This window comes from Schistocerca cancellata, chromosome 11 (assembly GCF_023864275.1).
Source record: "Schistocerca cancellata isolate TAMUIC-IGC-003103 chromosome 11, iqSchCanc2.1, whole genome shotgun sequence".
Taxonomy (NCBI): domain Eukaryota; kingdom Metazoa; phylum Arthropoda; class Insecta; order Orthoptera; family Acrididae; genus Schistocerca; species Schistocerca cancellata.
This window is the reverse complement of record NC_064636.1, coordinates 115,111,380-115,126,471: the sequence shown is the minus strand read 5'-3', so window position 1 is coordinate 115,126,471 and position 15,092 is coordinate 115,111,380. Positions and strand designations below refer to the sequence as shown.

The following is a 15,092-nucleotide window of genomic DNA, read 5'->3' as shown; positions in this document are numbered from 1 at the left end:
AATTACCGGGCACTTTACTAGACGATATGGGCCTGCGAACATGTAATATTTTTCATAACTTGCATCTTCATAGAAGTTAACAGCAACGTTTTATCGAGATAACATAACCTAAAACAACTGCACAAGCTGTCCCTCTCGACACTCCGTCACCACATATTCCAAACGTTACCCAACCACAGTTATTCAGATGTCGATAAAATCGCAGTGAAGTTTGTCGGCTAAATCATATTAAACTGTTACGATATTGATAGAAATAGATACGAGTGTTTCATAAAAATATACTCACAAGTTGCTTCATGGGCCCTACCCAGTCATAATAGAAAGGAAATTGTAGTTGGGTTTATGTTCGAAAATAAATTTTAGTCTTTCGTTCTTTCATGTATATAATCCTCCTCACTTTTTTATTGCTCGGAGGACGTAGTTTTTATTTATTCTACTGGCTACAAGATCGCGACCACTTCGCTAGAATCAAGAATGGCTGCTTAATGATGAGTACCTAACTGGAAAGATGTTTTTATCTTGGGGTTGTAGTTCGTATTTTTCCATTTTTGATGAAAGTTCGACAAGCAGTGACTCTGTGGATATTGCAAAGCATATTTTACATTCTCTCTAGACACATGAAAAAGCGTAATCACAAAAAATGACGAACTAGAGGAAAATATCAGCCATACTACATAAGTCAGACAGCCACATAAACGTCAGTATTTAATACTAATAAAATAAATGAACCCCCTGATGATTGTAGAACTTCACTCGAAAATGTCTGAGAGTTAAACAATGAAGAATTTGTGTTTGCTCATGACAGAACTGTCTGTTATACACAGGCGTCTAAAGCTAGCGAAATGAGGGATGCTCAACTACCGTACGTACCGATAGATGGCTCTACCAGCTGATCACTATCGTCTGTCTTGCCCGCCATATTTGAATTTGCCAAGAAGTTTCTCTCGGTCTGTACGGTGTATAAGGAATTAAGGATTATCGAAATGGTGATTTCTTGTTCTGCTTTCAATTTTACGAAGCGATGGAGTAAGGAAAGTGACTTAACATTTCACAGGTAATAGGACTACCGATACAATACGACAACAATACAGACTTGGTGCGTTTGCTAATTCGATGTTTTTGAACAGGTTTCCTCTAAAGCACCCAGAGCTGCTAAAGAAGTGGATTACTTCCGTGACGCGGAAAGATTTTAAACCTACGTCTTGCAGTTTTCTTTGCGGAAACCTTTTCCGACAAGATGATTACGTAGTGAGCCCTGGAACGTGGAAGAAACGTCTCAGACCCGAAGCAGTGCCATCAGTTTTTGACTTTCCGACACATTTGATGCCGCCAAAGAAACAGCCACGACGACATAGGATTTTAAGTGACAACGATGCTTCTCCATTTGAGGTAGCTAATTAATTTCCTTGCTATGTGTGTGCTTTTGACTTTTGTGAATTTATTTCGTACGGACACAAATGGGCTACATAGGTCTAAGCAATGTTGTAATACAGTTCCATATTTTTGTTTTTAGCGTTCTGTCCTGGAATCCGTGCTTGATTTGCCCTCTGCAGAAGCTAGTGATTGCATGGAGAATGTTGTCAATGAGAATTCTTCCGTGGAAAGCATGTCCCATTTATCCAATGCAGAAGCTGCGAATTGTGTCGAAAACGTTAGTATAAGGATGTTTTCACACCCCCAAAGTTTTCTTATAATATTTTTTCATCAAGCCTTGAGTTATTTCAAACATATATAACGAAATTATTTCTTTATTTCAGAGTGCAGTTGCTTCTCAGGTAATTGATTGTGGTATACAGTCGAAAGTAGAAATGGAAGACAAGGCGAACGAAACTTGCAATTTTTTCTCAGACATTGTTCACGAATTAAAACGTAAACTGAAGTGTGCCCGAGAAAAACTTCGAAGAAGAGAGAAGAAAGTGTTTTCCATGGATGACATCATAAGTTCATTGAAGGAGAAGGGGCATCTTCCTGAGAAGTTACATAACTTCCTCAATCATTAGAAAGGAACACAAGTGGAATTAGTGTGCAATTTAGTGGACAACTCTCTCGTCAAAGGGTAATAGATACACAACAAATGTGAAAATGTTTGCGATGACTGTATACTTTTATTCACCAGCAGCATATGAATACCTGCAAAAATTAATGCCTCTGACCCATAAATCATTGATTTCCAAATGGGTGGCGACTGTGAAACTGGCTTCTTAAAAGATGTTTTTAAGTACGTTGATTTGAACCCAATTGTAAGGGACCAGTTCAGCGATTCGTGTCTAATTGTAGACAGTGTGGCAATTAGGAAGCAAGTAGTTTGGAACCAAGGAACTAAGCAATACACAGGTTTTTTAGAGTTTGGTGGGGAAGTGCCTCAGTCAAAAGAAGTAATAGAGGCATCTGAGGCTCTGGTTTTCATGCTTGTCTCTATTAAAGGCAAATTTATATGCCCGATTGCATATTTCTTTATCAACAGTGTACAGGCAAATAATCAGGCCACACTGATAAAATCCGCTTTAGATAGGCTGCATAGTTCTGGCATTAGGGTTTGGTGTGTTACATGTGATGGCTGCAAGGTAAATATGAGCACTTTACATACACTTGGCTGTACTTTAAATTTTTTCCAAGGGTGATTTTAAAAGCTACAATGTTTATTGTATCTTGGACATGTCATATGATTAAGTTTGCCAGAAATGCTCTAGCAGAAGAATCTGCTAGTGAGTCTCCAACTGGCATTATTAGATGGCATTTCATTGAGCAGTTGAACAAGGTACAACAAGAAGAAGGTATGACATTTGCCAACAAACTATCAGGACAACATATAAGTTATGTAAATAGAAAAATGAATGTTTCATTAGCTGCACAGACTTTGAGTTCTAGTGTGGCAGATAGTATAGTGTTTTTGAGGAGGGCTGGTGATCCAAATATTAAAGGAAGTGAAGCAACAGTAGAATTTTTGTATAATATTGATAGGATTTTTGATATTCTGAACTCCAGAAATCCATTAGGTAAAGGGTATAAGAGCCCCCTGAGACTTGACAACAAATCTTATTGGCTTGGTATTTAAAATAAAATTAAAAAAAAATGGTTCAAATGGCTCTGAGCACTATGGGACTTAACATCTATGGTCATCAGTCCCCTAGAACTACTTAAACCTAACTAGCCTACGGACATCACACAACACCCAGTCAACACGTTGGTATTTTCAGACACACTGAAAATTATATCAAAAGCTTAAAAATCATTGGTGTTCCATTGCTGCTCCATGCAAGAAATACTTTTGCTTTTGGGATAATTTTCAATATGCAATCAGTAAGGCACATAGCTCTGACAAGTATGCTTCGTGTTGAATCTCCTTTGAAGTATTTGCTAACATATAAACTGTCACAAGACCACATAGAGCTTTTTTTCCCCTGCATTTGGTCCAGATGTGGTTGGAACAACAATCCAAATGCATACCAGTTCAAATGTGCCATGAGAAAGTTGCTCTTGGGTAACAGTGTCACTGCAATGAATGGGAATTGCTCAAATTTTAATGTGTGTTGTTTGCCACCTGTTTATGATTTTCATGCAAGAAAGCATGTAGTAGAAAGTGATGAAAGTGCTGCAGAAAATGAAGTAGAGGAGTGGTGTGCACTTCTTGATGATAAGATTAAGTTCTCATTTCACAAGTAAAACATACTCTATTATATTGCAGGGTATGTGTCTTTGCGCCTTTCAAGGCAGATCACATGCAAAGACTGTCTTCACATACTGAAGCCACCAGTAGTTAAATCTGCATTAGAATGTGATTCTCTCTATGCTTTTCCCAATATGGCCAATAAAAATGCATTTGTAAATTTTGTTAACCGGGTAAAACTGGTTAAAACAAGTGACTGCATGTACTCTGTTGCAGAATACTCAGAAACTGTTTCAGATGTTTGTGATTGCTGGGGATATGGGACAGAAATATATACAGGCCAAGATTTTGTATTGTGTTAAAAATAAATTTGTAGATTACCCATTTCCTACTCTTGGTCATGATTACCATTATGAAATTAGGATTGAGGACTTAACATCAGACTCAACTTGTTTGTAAGATTGCATCCCTATACTCCTGCATACACTTAAAAACATGTGGAAAAAAAGCCTCCTGAGAAAATTTTAAACAACAAATCAAGTATAAGGCAGAAGTTAAATAAACTCATATTGTTTAATCATGTATAGTGCTCAAATTGGAAAAATTATGTAACGGGACATTCTATGCAGATGGGTGTGACATTTTGACAGATTTTTTAAAACTATTTTGTCCATAGAGTTGTTGTTGTGTAATGATGAACATCAAAAGATGAATCACATTGAAGTAAAATTAAGTCTTTACATCCTGTGTAGATATTGTAAAAAAATTATAATTGTTTATTATATAAGCTTATTTTAAGATGTTTGGTGTTACAAAATATGCACTTGCATTAAAAATGTGTGATTTGTGTGAAATTAATAGGAAAAAAATGTTCTGAGACTTATTTGACAGATGGCTTTCAGTGTGAGAAAATATTTCCCTCAATAATTATGTTAACTTGAATTTTTCACTTTAAGAAAACAGTTTACTCACAGGATGGGTGTGATCTAATGGAGTATGCAGTGGCCCTATGTTTCAAACAGTAATGTTTGTGGATACTCTGCAACATAAGAGCAATAAAATTGTTACTCTGTTAATTCTTGTTTTAATACTTCCTATAATGAACACAATGTTCCAGTTGATCATAAGCATTCTTATTACTTTATAACCATTCTAGAATAAGGGGGCCTGAGTCAGGTAAAACCTAATTTTTTGAATTTTGTCTTTATTTTGCTAGGATATTCTTTCTATTATATTTTCCTGTGTTGAGGGGGGGGGGGGGGGGGAGAGTATGCAAATAATCATATAGAATTATCTTTCTAGCACTACAAAGTACAGAATACAGTGATTACAGGTACACGTGGAAATCTAGGAAATTTCAGTATTCATGTTACATGCCTAATTTTCATCAACATTTACCTTAATTATACGGATACACTTTTTGCTGATTTGAACTGTGTGCTACATGTTAAAAAGATTTTGTTTGGTCATAGTAATAAAAGCATTTCATTTTGTTAGTTCATATGTCCCATACGGAACTGAAATTATCAAGTTATGATGACAAAGGAATAAAATAACATTAAGGAATCTTACTTCACAGAAATTATGTAACAATGGTTACACTTTTTGTTAGTTAACTTTAACATAAGCCATTTAGTTTTCCATTAAGAGTGAAAGCAGTTGCACGAGTCATGTAAAGAACAAAGTTTCCCATAGGGAACTAAAGTATTTTACGTTTGAGTTATTGCAGACCCAAAGTATTGTGATCTTCATATTTCTATTTAAAAAAGTTTGTAACTCAAATTCACAGACATTTTGGAATCTGTACATACATGTGTGTAGCAAGGTACTTTTCATGTGCCATGTGGAACCTTTAATTTTCTGGTTTAAATATAGTTTATTTCATGAATTACCTTTAATACCAGCACTGTCTGAATGCATTATTTACCATTTAGAAGAAGAAATATTAGTGTACAGAATAACAAACCTCATGAAAAATGCGAGAGATTGTTCTGTACAGAACTTGGAATGGCTCTGTATCAATAGCAGGTAAAAAAAGAAGGCTTCTATTAAATGTTCAAATAAACCAGTCAGTACCTCTTAATTCACCATAGAGGTGATACAGTAATAAAACAATTTACTTTTTTTCAGAGTTTCTGCTAAGTATTAGACCTATTCAATTAGTTGCTTTACCAATAACCTGTAGTACAAGCACACGTATAAGCAGATAATTATGGGAGTCAAGAGTTATGTTAAAATTAAAGATACTGACTGTTATTACTTGCTCACAAAGCATTGTAGTTGCTGTACAGTTTATGCTGTATGTGGTGTACCCAATGTGATTCCTGGAGGACATAATATTCTGTTATGCTATGGGAGTGCACTGGTACCACACCTATTGAAAGTACGTTTTGCTGTGGAATAGTTGTATCAGATGTCTGTACCAGAAAACAAATCTCCACTGTGACACCCTCATGTTCTTGGTATGCTATTAGCTATTATTACAGGAATACTCTTCACATGGAGGAGGAAGCATAGTGAGATTTTCTTTTTCATCATTTCCAACATTGTACACAACTTTCTTGCACTTTTATGTTATCACATTTTTCACTTGATAATCGAAAAGGGAGAGGGGAGAAAAAATTTAAGCGAGCTTTCGTAAAAACTGAAAACTCTACTTGCGTCAGTTGTTATTTTCAAAATGTTACTCTATATCCAAATACTGTTCCATTTCTTCAAACCAATTTTGAATTTCTCAGGTTATTACATATTATTTACTGTACAGTGTCCACCAATACTTCTGTTGTTACCAGATAGTTTGTAATGTGGCACTACCTTTGTGCCACTGGTATTGGCTAGTGTACTTTTGCAGATAAGAAAATCGACTGGACTAGAATGTCCTGTCAGTATAGGACAAATTCAGACAATATGGAACTTTTTACACTAAATTTGCAATATAATGTCACCCTTGTCTCACACAGATTGTAGCAGCCATTGGAGTGCCTGTCTGGCCAGCTTCTGCAGCTTTTACTTTCAGGTTTGTTTTTTGCTTGGGCCGTATACTGACAACCAGTCATTCCAGTGATTGACACCATGTCAAAGACTGGAACCAAGATTCACAGAAATAGAATTCTATGGTTGTAATTCAAAGTGTAATTAATTTTGCTCACTGACATGTTTTGAATTCAATTTTAAAATGGTTTGGGTGTCAGACTGGAAAATTACAGTTTTAAGACACCCCAACCTTAAAATTAACAGCTGTGATCGAGGTTATTTTCAACAAGTTTCTTCACTTCCTACATCATCATGAATCAGTCCAATATAATATTATTACTAGACTTAACTTCCAAATGATACAAGTCATGCATTTAAGAGGAGCCTTAACGTTGGGCATTGTGTTTGTCTCATTTAAATGTATTTCTTGTCTCGTATCAAAGACTGAAGCACTGTTAAAAACTGGTGCTTCTACCATATCACTCAGTTTAAATACACCGTGTCATGTACAGGCGTTAATAAAATCATGGCATTTAAATTACTGATCAAACAGAGAGCCAAATTCGTAAGTGCATGTTGCAATTACAGTGTCAGAATATATGCAGATCGGTAATGCACTTCAGATAAAGAAAAAATAACGATTTTTTCCCGTTTATACGTAAGTAATACTTTAATAATTCAGTTGTAATTTCTGTTGTCAGTAAAGAAACCCCTAAGCAAACGATGTCAACTTTTTTTCCAAGAGACGTCTTCACTGTTGTCCACACTTGATTTTCCGAATTATACCAGTAGTTAAAAGCTTCGGCAAGAAAGGTAATTTGTTGACCTCCCAGCCATCTATCGGTAGGTCCGGTAGTTGAGCATCCCTCATTTCGCTAGCTTTAGACGCCTGTCTGTTATACAACCAAAGGTATTCATCGCCAATGGATGGTATTACAAGATAGGTTCACCTCTTCCGCAGCTCGTTTTCTTTGAACGCAATACATTTTCCTTGTTGGTAGATCCGCAGGAGTCTTGAGTGTAGTAATTTTAACAAATGTTGACGTAATGTCTCCCAGATATTAAACAAAATCAACAGATTGCATATATGAATGAATAAAAACAACTAATTATTCCGAAATAACATTAAACTCCTAATCTGATACAATTACATTTGCTCGCGTCTCGTGAAACAGTTTCGAATATCATGTTATGATGCCATAGTAACTTTTGGTGAAAGTCTTGTTGTTATTATTATTATTTGTGTTGTTTTAGTTGGGAAATATGGAAGCGTCCGATCCTGCCCGTCTGCTTTGACCCATGACGTCATAAATATGGCGGAAACGACCATAAACCGCGATTCCATTTGGCACATATAAAGTCGTTACTTACACATTATGAGGACGAAAATACATCGAAAAACAAACACACACACGTTCCACAAAAAGCCTAATGACACTAACGGGTGAAGCGCGGGAAATAGGGGGTTTTTGGGTGGGGACAAACTAAATATAAACAAATTTAGACACCCACCCCCATACAAAACCACGCAAAACGACGAAAAAAACCGACATCACAAAACTCCCCATATTCCACTAAACACAATATCATCTGGAATCGAACACTTCCCTTGACCTATATAGCTCAACAGCAGCTCCCGATCTCATAAATTGGGATCGAACACTTCCCTTGACCTATACAGCTCAAAAACATCTCCTGATACCAATACAAATAGCCACACATTGAGATCGAACGCTTCCCTTGTACTGTTATCCTTACATCTCCACACACAGCCGTCCCTGGTCCGAGAAGCCTCATTTCTTCACGACATACTGAACACTTCACGACTTCATCGAAAAATCCAAATAGTTGAAGAAATTTTTTTTAGAGACAACGCACTGTCCCCCATCATAGCCGACAACCGAAAACTGTTGATCCTGTCAGTCATATCCATACATACCAAAGACATAAAAAAAGCAATTTACCAAAATTAACACACGACGCCACACTCACAAACTAAACCAAAAACATCACCTAACACACCACCAGAGAGCACCACCGATCGCATCAAAACGACACCTACAAACACGCCACTCTCACAAACTAAATTCCGCGCCATCGTGACGTCACACACCACAACAGCCTTACGTCACGGGTCAAAGCCGACGGGTGGGATCGGACGCTTCGGTCGACCCGGCGAATTGATAGTAGTTTGGTACAGTGCGTGAATATAGTATGGAATTATTTTAGGTTATGGTTAAAGCAAAAAAGCCATCAGACTTATTTTCTAACAGCATGTATAGCGCCTAGTCAAGTCGCTGTTCTTGATACATACAATAACATTTGTGCGTGTATATTCTGTAACTTCACACAACTAACGACTTAACTGTGATGTATTGCATGTAATTTCTGCTGTAGTTTATGCCGCGATCTCCAATGAATGTGAAAGTAATTGTTAAAATACTTCGTTACGGATTAGATGCACATCGACAGTATTTTTGTGTTCATATTGTCTTGCATACCCTCATGTGTGGCAATAATATTTGTGAAGAGATGACTAGTGACAATATCAATCTGATTGCAGCTTCTCTAGATTATAACGTTAGCTATTGTGTAATAATGAATATTTTGGATTGAAGTGCTTATAGTCATATTTCGAGTATTAGTTATATGGAAATGCAAAGAAAGAATAAGCTGTAGTAGGTATTAATTGATGCCAATCAGAACCCTTTGGGCATTCATTTAATTACTCCGTTCTGTGCTATAGGTCCGCAACGAATGTGTTAACAGTGCGAGTTGCAGGGCAGTTTAGTACAAGCGTAATGCGATAGTTCTTTTGTACAAATGTGTAAATGCAAATGGTTCAGGGAGAGCGAAGAGGTAAATGTATTTTTCACTGAGAAAGAGCATTGCATGACATCAGAACTTTCACTATGACCATACAGCAGTAAGCTGTTTCAGTAATCAGTTTAGTAAGAGAAAATTAACCAGATAAAATGTTTTTGCTAATTAATAATAGGTTGTTTTACATTGCTGCATGTGTGCTTGAAACTAGTGAATGGTTAGAAATTCTAATATGACAGTGATTTTTCTAAATTGGGTAGGGCTATAAAACTTTGAATGTGTACAAGGAAAGTACCAGAAAATGGCTGTGTTAAGAAAGAATAGAAAGTTGTCTGCTAAAAATGAACTTCACAGGCTGCTAATATTCATTTCTGTGGGTCAACTAAATTAAGCCAGCCGGTGTGGCCGTGCGGTTTCGACGCTTCAGTCTGGAATCGTGTGACCGCTACGGTCGCAGGTTCGAATCCTGCCTCGGGCATGGATGTGTGTGATGTCCTTAGGTTAGTTAGGTTTAAAGTTCTAGGTGACTGATGACCTCAGAAGTTAAGTCGCATAGTGCTCAAAACCATTTGAACCTTTTTTTTTTTAACTAAATTAAATAGTATAACATAGTTAACAATCTTCATAATGACATATGAGCCTAGAGATAATGTATTTCAAGTGCTGCATAAATTATGTAGTACAAATCATGTAATGTTCTTATTTACATTAATAAGAACAGGATTTGAAACCTCTTGGATAATAGTATAAATTAAGATGTTCCCAAAATAGATAAAGCAGTGAGCCTGCAGGAGGTTCAAGCTCAATTTCAACTTTTTTTTCTTTATTTGTAAAATTGCTTGACAGTAGGCAACTGGTTTTATTCAGCAAAGTCACTATACACTTATTGTTGTTTTTCTTTCCTTATTTCTTATTTTATTATTATTATTATTATTATTATTATTATTATTATTATTATTCATTTATCATAATACTTAAATGTTTGAAAAATAGAAAACTGTCTCTGTTGCAAGTGTTTTATTAGTAATTACTTCTTTCTTACAGTTACTGCAAGAGACCACATTAGTCATATTTAAAAGCCTTTGATATGACAGCTTTTAAATTCTTATTTTTATTAATGACGTTTCTCTTTGTACAAAAGCTACCAGCAAATTTACTCTCTTTGCGGATGATACACCTCTTTTAGTTGAAAAAAATACCAGATGATGACATTACAACACGTGCCAACTTTGTGTTCCATGATCTTCATAAGTGGTCCAGCTGGAAATAAAAGTACATTCATTTCGATGGGTCTCAAAGTTCAGGAGAGTGTAAATCTAAGCTGTAATGAGCATAATACACAGAAAGTTTATTCTTCAAAAATTTTAAGTGTCCTCATCCCTAATAAACCTAATTGGTCTTGCCATGTTCTGGACTTCAGAAAAAGACTTATTTGAGCAACTTATGCTCTACATATTATAGCAGCAACTGCTAATACTGATGATGGTAATTGCTATTTTCATTCTTTGTTGTCCAATAGCATAATATTTGGGGTGACCAACCAATGGAAAATAAAGTATTCGTCTTTCAGAAAAGAGTGAGCCAAATTATAAGGTCAGTTAACAGAAGTCATTCATGGAGAAATATTGTAAACTGCATAAAAGATTAACAATGACCTCACAATACATCCTATCCTTTATGCGCCTTTTAATTAAGAACCTCCCCATGTGCAAAGCCAATAGCGTGTTTCATGACTATGACACAAGGTTAAAACATTACTTGAGGTTGATAGAAAAAACTTGTCTAGTACAAAAGGGAGTCATTACTCAATTATTAATGGTGTTTAATGCTCTCCCATCAGGCAAGGGGGGAAATAACAATATAATACCACAGTTTAAAAGTAAATTAAAGGATTATCTTCTGGAAAGCTCCCATTACCCTCTTCATGAATTCTTTAATATAAACATTTCTACGTTGCAATTTAGATAAGACACACATTGTACTTCTAATATTTACTATTACCAATTTGTAGTGAAATACAGTTACTTACGTTAGCACAGAAATTTTCACTCAGGCTGCTGATGGACTTCAGTTCTATCAAATTTGTATTGTTGAATAATTTTAGTGTGTTATTTGATTGTTGTATACCTCTGTTCACTATTGGAAATGTCTAAGCTGGTTATTATTTGCATATTTTGTTCCTGTATGCATATTACAATTAGCATCTATTAGCCTCTATAAGTACTGTCCTCATATATAATTATGACTTGTTCCAAATCCATGCAGTTCTCTTGTATACTGGATCAACGGAACACAAATTGATAAATAAAATATGTCTAAAGTGGTCTCGATGGTTTAAGGTAATCTGAAGGTATGCTAAGAATGGAAAATGTGTCAATATTAATACAACACTTGCAACAGAGACTATTTTTTATTTTTGGGACATTGAACCAATGTTGTTGCTTCAAGCCAAAATTGAGAGGAATAATGTATACATAACACTTGAGTTACACTTTATGTGGATAAGCAAAGTGTGTCTTCCATAGTGTTCAATGTACGATACTCTTCCTTGTGATGTACAGAAACTATGATGTTTAAACTGCATAAAAGATTAACAATAACCTCACAATAATTCTTATTTTCTGTCATTTGAACTATGTTTTTTGTATCTCTTCAGAAACAGAGAGCTGTAAATTAGTACCTGTCAATGGATGCTCTGTGTTCCCCAGCCACTGTGAAATTTATTTCTTGTGTAGTGGTCAGGAAAATGCCACCTTTAACGTGTATGTCACAGTGACAATAGAAATGTAACGTTTCGTTATTCCTTGCCTGTGGACTTTAGATGATAATTTTCAACTGAGAGTATAGGGTGCATCATACAATTTTATGTATACAGTAAATGTATAGCAAAGTAAGCAGGATGGCATTGTATGGGCACATATGAGGTTATTACATATTTTCTGTTTGAATGTAACAGTTAATATTTAATTTGATATTTAATGTCACTCATACCATATACACATTTCCCTGGAAGATAAACTTTTAAATTATTGTAAAATACATTTAATTTCTTTAGTTCCTTAATTGATTTTTGAAACTTCTTAAAGAACCATCTGTCTGTTATTATTAGTTTGAGATTCCACTGTCTTGTGTAATTATTTTCCTTCCCTCTAGCTAGAATATAATGTACCTCCATGTTTGGTAGGTGTTTAGCATTTACTCTCATTGCCATCATATTATGATATATATACAGTGAGTGCACGTTCATAAGTTTTTGGTATAGAAAAGCTTGTCTACAAATTTGTCTGGGTGGTTTTTTGGCTATTCATCTCAGTGCTCTTTTCTGAATTTTAAATATTGTTCTTAAGCAGCTATCTTGTGCTCTTCCCCATTCACAAATTGAGTAGGATTAATATGGAAACAAGTTATATTGTTCATTGTTCTGAGAACTTTATCATCCACAACTTTTGCAGTTTCCCGTATGAAGAAAATCTTTGTTTATAATTTTGCACAGTACATCTATGTGCTCTTCCCATGTTAAATGCTCACCTATAATAGTTCCTAAAAATTTTTGTCACTTGCCTTTTAATTGCCTCACTGTTTAATATTTACATTATACACACATTGCTTTAAGAATGAAATTTTCACTCTGCAGCATTGTGTGCACTGATATGAGACTTCATGGCAGATTACAGCTGTGTGCCGGACCGAGATTTGAACTCGGGAGTTTGAGTCTTGGTCCAGTACACAGTTTTAATTTGCCAGAAAGTTTCACAATGTTTTAGATTTATTTATAAGAATATTGTTTTGTACTAGATATTTATTTGCGGTTTCAGTATGTATGAGTGCTTCCATTTTAAGCTCCCTTTGTCTCATCTACACATATGATGGTAGTATCATCAGCATACGTTGTAAGTAATTGTTTTATACATTCTGGGATGTCAGTTATGTTGAGCAGGATTTCCCAAATTGTGTTCCATGGGACGTTAATAACTGCTCAATGAAAAGCTAGGAGTGTCATGGTCTCTCTCTCTCTCTCTCTCTCTCTCTCTCTCTCTCTCTCTCTCTCTCTCTCTCTCTCTCCCTCCCTCCCTCCCTCCCTCCCTCCCCCTCCCCCCTCTCCCTTTTCCACTTCCCACTCCCACCTTTTCCACATCCATACTAGGGTAATGTTTTAACCATCAAACATATAAATGGCAAGCAAAATGGAATCAGGCCTTAGCAACAAGGTTCTTACAACTTAAACTTAACAGTGGCCAAATGCATGATTACTAAATGAAACTAACAGGTCGCCATCTTTAGCAATGAGGCTTTTACAAATTATTATTCTAAAAGAACTTTATAATGGTGAAGGACATGATTACTCGATTTGAACAGCATAGGCTAACACAACTTAGCAACAAGGCTTTTTAAAATTTACTACACTAAATTAATACTGGCCAAGCTCAATGGCCACTACATTCAAAAAAGTCATGCAGACACACTATACATTCTCAGAGCCACAACTGCATTGCAGTAGTTTAACCTTAATGGGGCATAGCTATGCAAGTGAAGCCGAACTGGCTGTAGGCGTGTGGACACTAAGTTGCTGTGCAAAATGATGTTAAATAAGCCCATGTAATCATACCCAGCTTGTCGGTTGTGGTCAGCACTCTTCCTTAAAATTTATTAACTCAGGTGATGCAGCACTTCACTGCTTCCATCGTTTTACTACAGCGGACATGCTTTTGTAGTTCTCCTTAGCAACAAGGCTATGAAGCACAGCTGTTTCAGGGGCAGTCCTTACAGTAACTCACAATGGCTGCACCACTAAACAAGACAAGGAAATCAACATGTCACACACAGTTGAACAATAATGTTAGCAATCTGCAGTCATTAACTGCACTTTAATATGATAAACACCACCAAGGAGCTGAGGAATCAACTTAGCTGTCTTAGATCTCATAGTCAACCAGCGTGGTCTGTTGGCATTGTCTTCTTAAAGTATAAAGTAAGTTTCAACGTTTAATCAAACTCTGCCAGCAGCATTCAAGAATGACAATGGGAACAATTGCCTGAGCTTAACCACAAATCTTGGCTACAAATTACTCTCTCCACTATCCTGACTGTATTGAGAGATACTTCTTGGGGAGCTGACCGGACTGTCCTCCTCCACCTCTATCGATCTCTTGTCTGCTCCAAGTTGGATTATGGATGCATTATCTACTCCTCTGGGTGGCCATCTATCTTACATCACCTAAATACAATACATCCTTTTGGGGATCCGTCTCACCACTGGTGCCTTCCGTACTAGCTATGTTGAGTCTCTATGCAGATGCCGGTGAACTACCACTGTCGGACCAGTACGACATCCTACTCAGTAGGTATGCGTGACGGCTTTCTTCTATGCCAGGCCACCCAACCTTTGACCCTTTTTATGATGATATTCTTGACTGCCAGTACAAGATGTATGTTTCTTCTCTGCGGCCTCCCAGCGTCCACTTTCGTCCCCTGCTTCAGCAGCTGCAGTTCACGATTCCTGCCACTTTCTGAGTGGGAGAGAGCCCTTCACCACCTTGGATTCAGACACAGGTTTATTCTCGTTTTGACCTCAACTCGTTCCCAAAGGATTCGACTCCCGAGCTGACCTATCATTGCGAATTTCTCGAACTTCACTCACAACTTGCCGATAGCATATTTTTGTACATGATAGTTCCAAGTCCGCCCACTG

The 15,092-nt window shown here is 36.5% G+C and overlaps 2 protein-coding genes across 10 annotated transcripts in view; both read right to left on the bottom strand.

Annotated features, from left to right (window-relative positions):
* Nucleotides 1-15,092, bottom strand: part of LOC126108500 (zinc finger protein 93-like) — a 501,709-nt gene that overhangs the window by 179,287 nt on the left and 307,330 nt on the right. The window contains exons 1-2 of one of the 9 annotated variants that reach the window (XM_049913763.1): nucleotides 672-853; nucleotides 497-575 (exon numbers count right to left, since the gene is read on the bottom strand). The exons of 5 other annotated variants lie outside the window; for them this stretch is intronic. Coding sequence is in view for 2 of the 4 variants with exons in the window: in XM_049913757.1 (XP_049769714.1) it covers nucleotides 7-42 (36 nt within the window). In the remaining 2 variants the exon portion in view is untranslated. 3 more of the 9 variants (XM_049913759.1, XM_049913757.1, XM_049913767.1) reach the window with 3 other exon arrangements.
* Nucleotides 1-15,092, bottom strand: part of LOC126108499 (zinc finger protein 436-like) — a 501,483-nt gene that overhangs the window by 179,418 nt on the left and 306,973 nt on the right. The window lies entirely within an intron of this gene.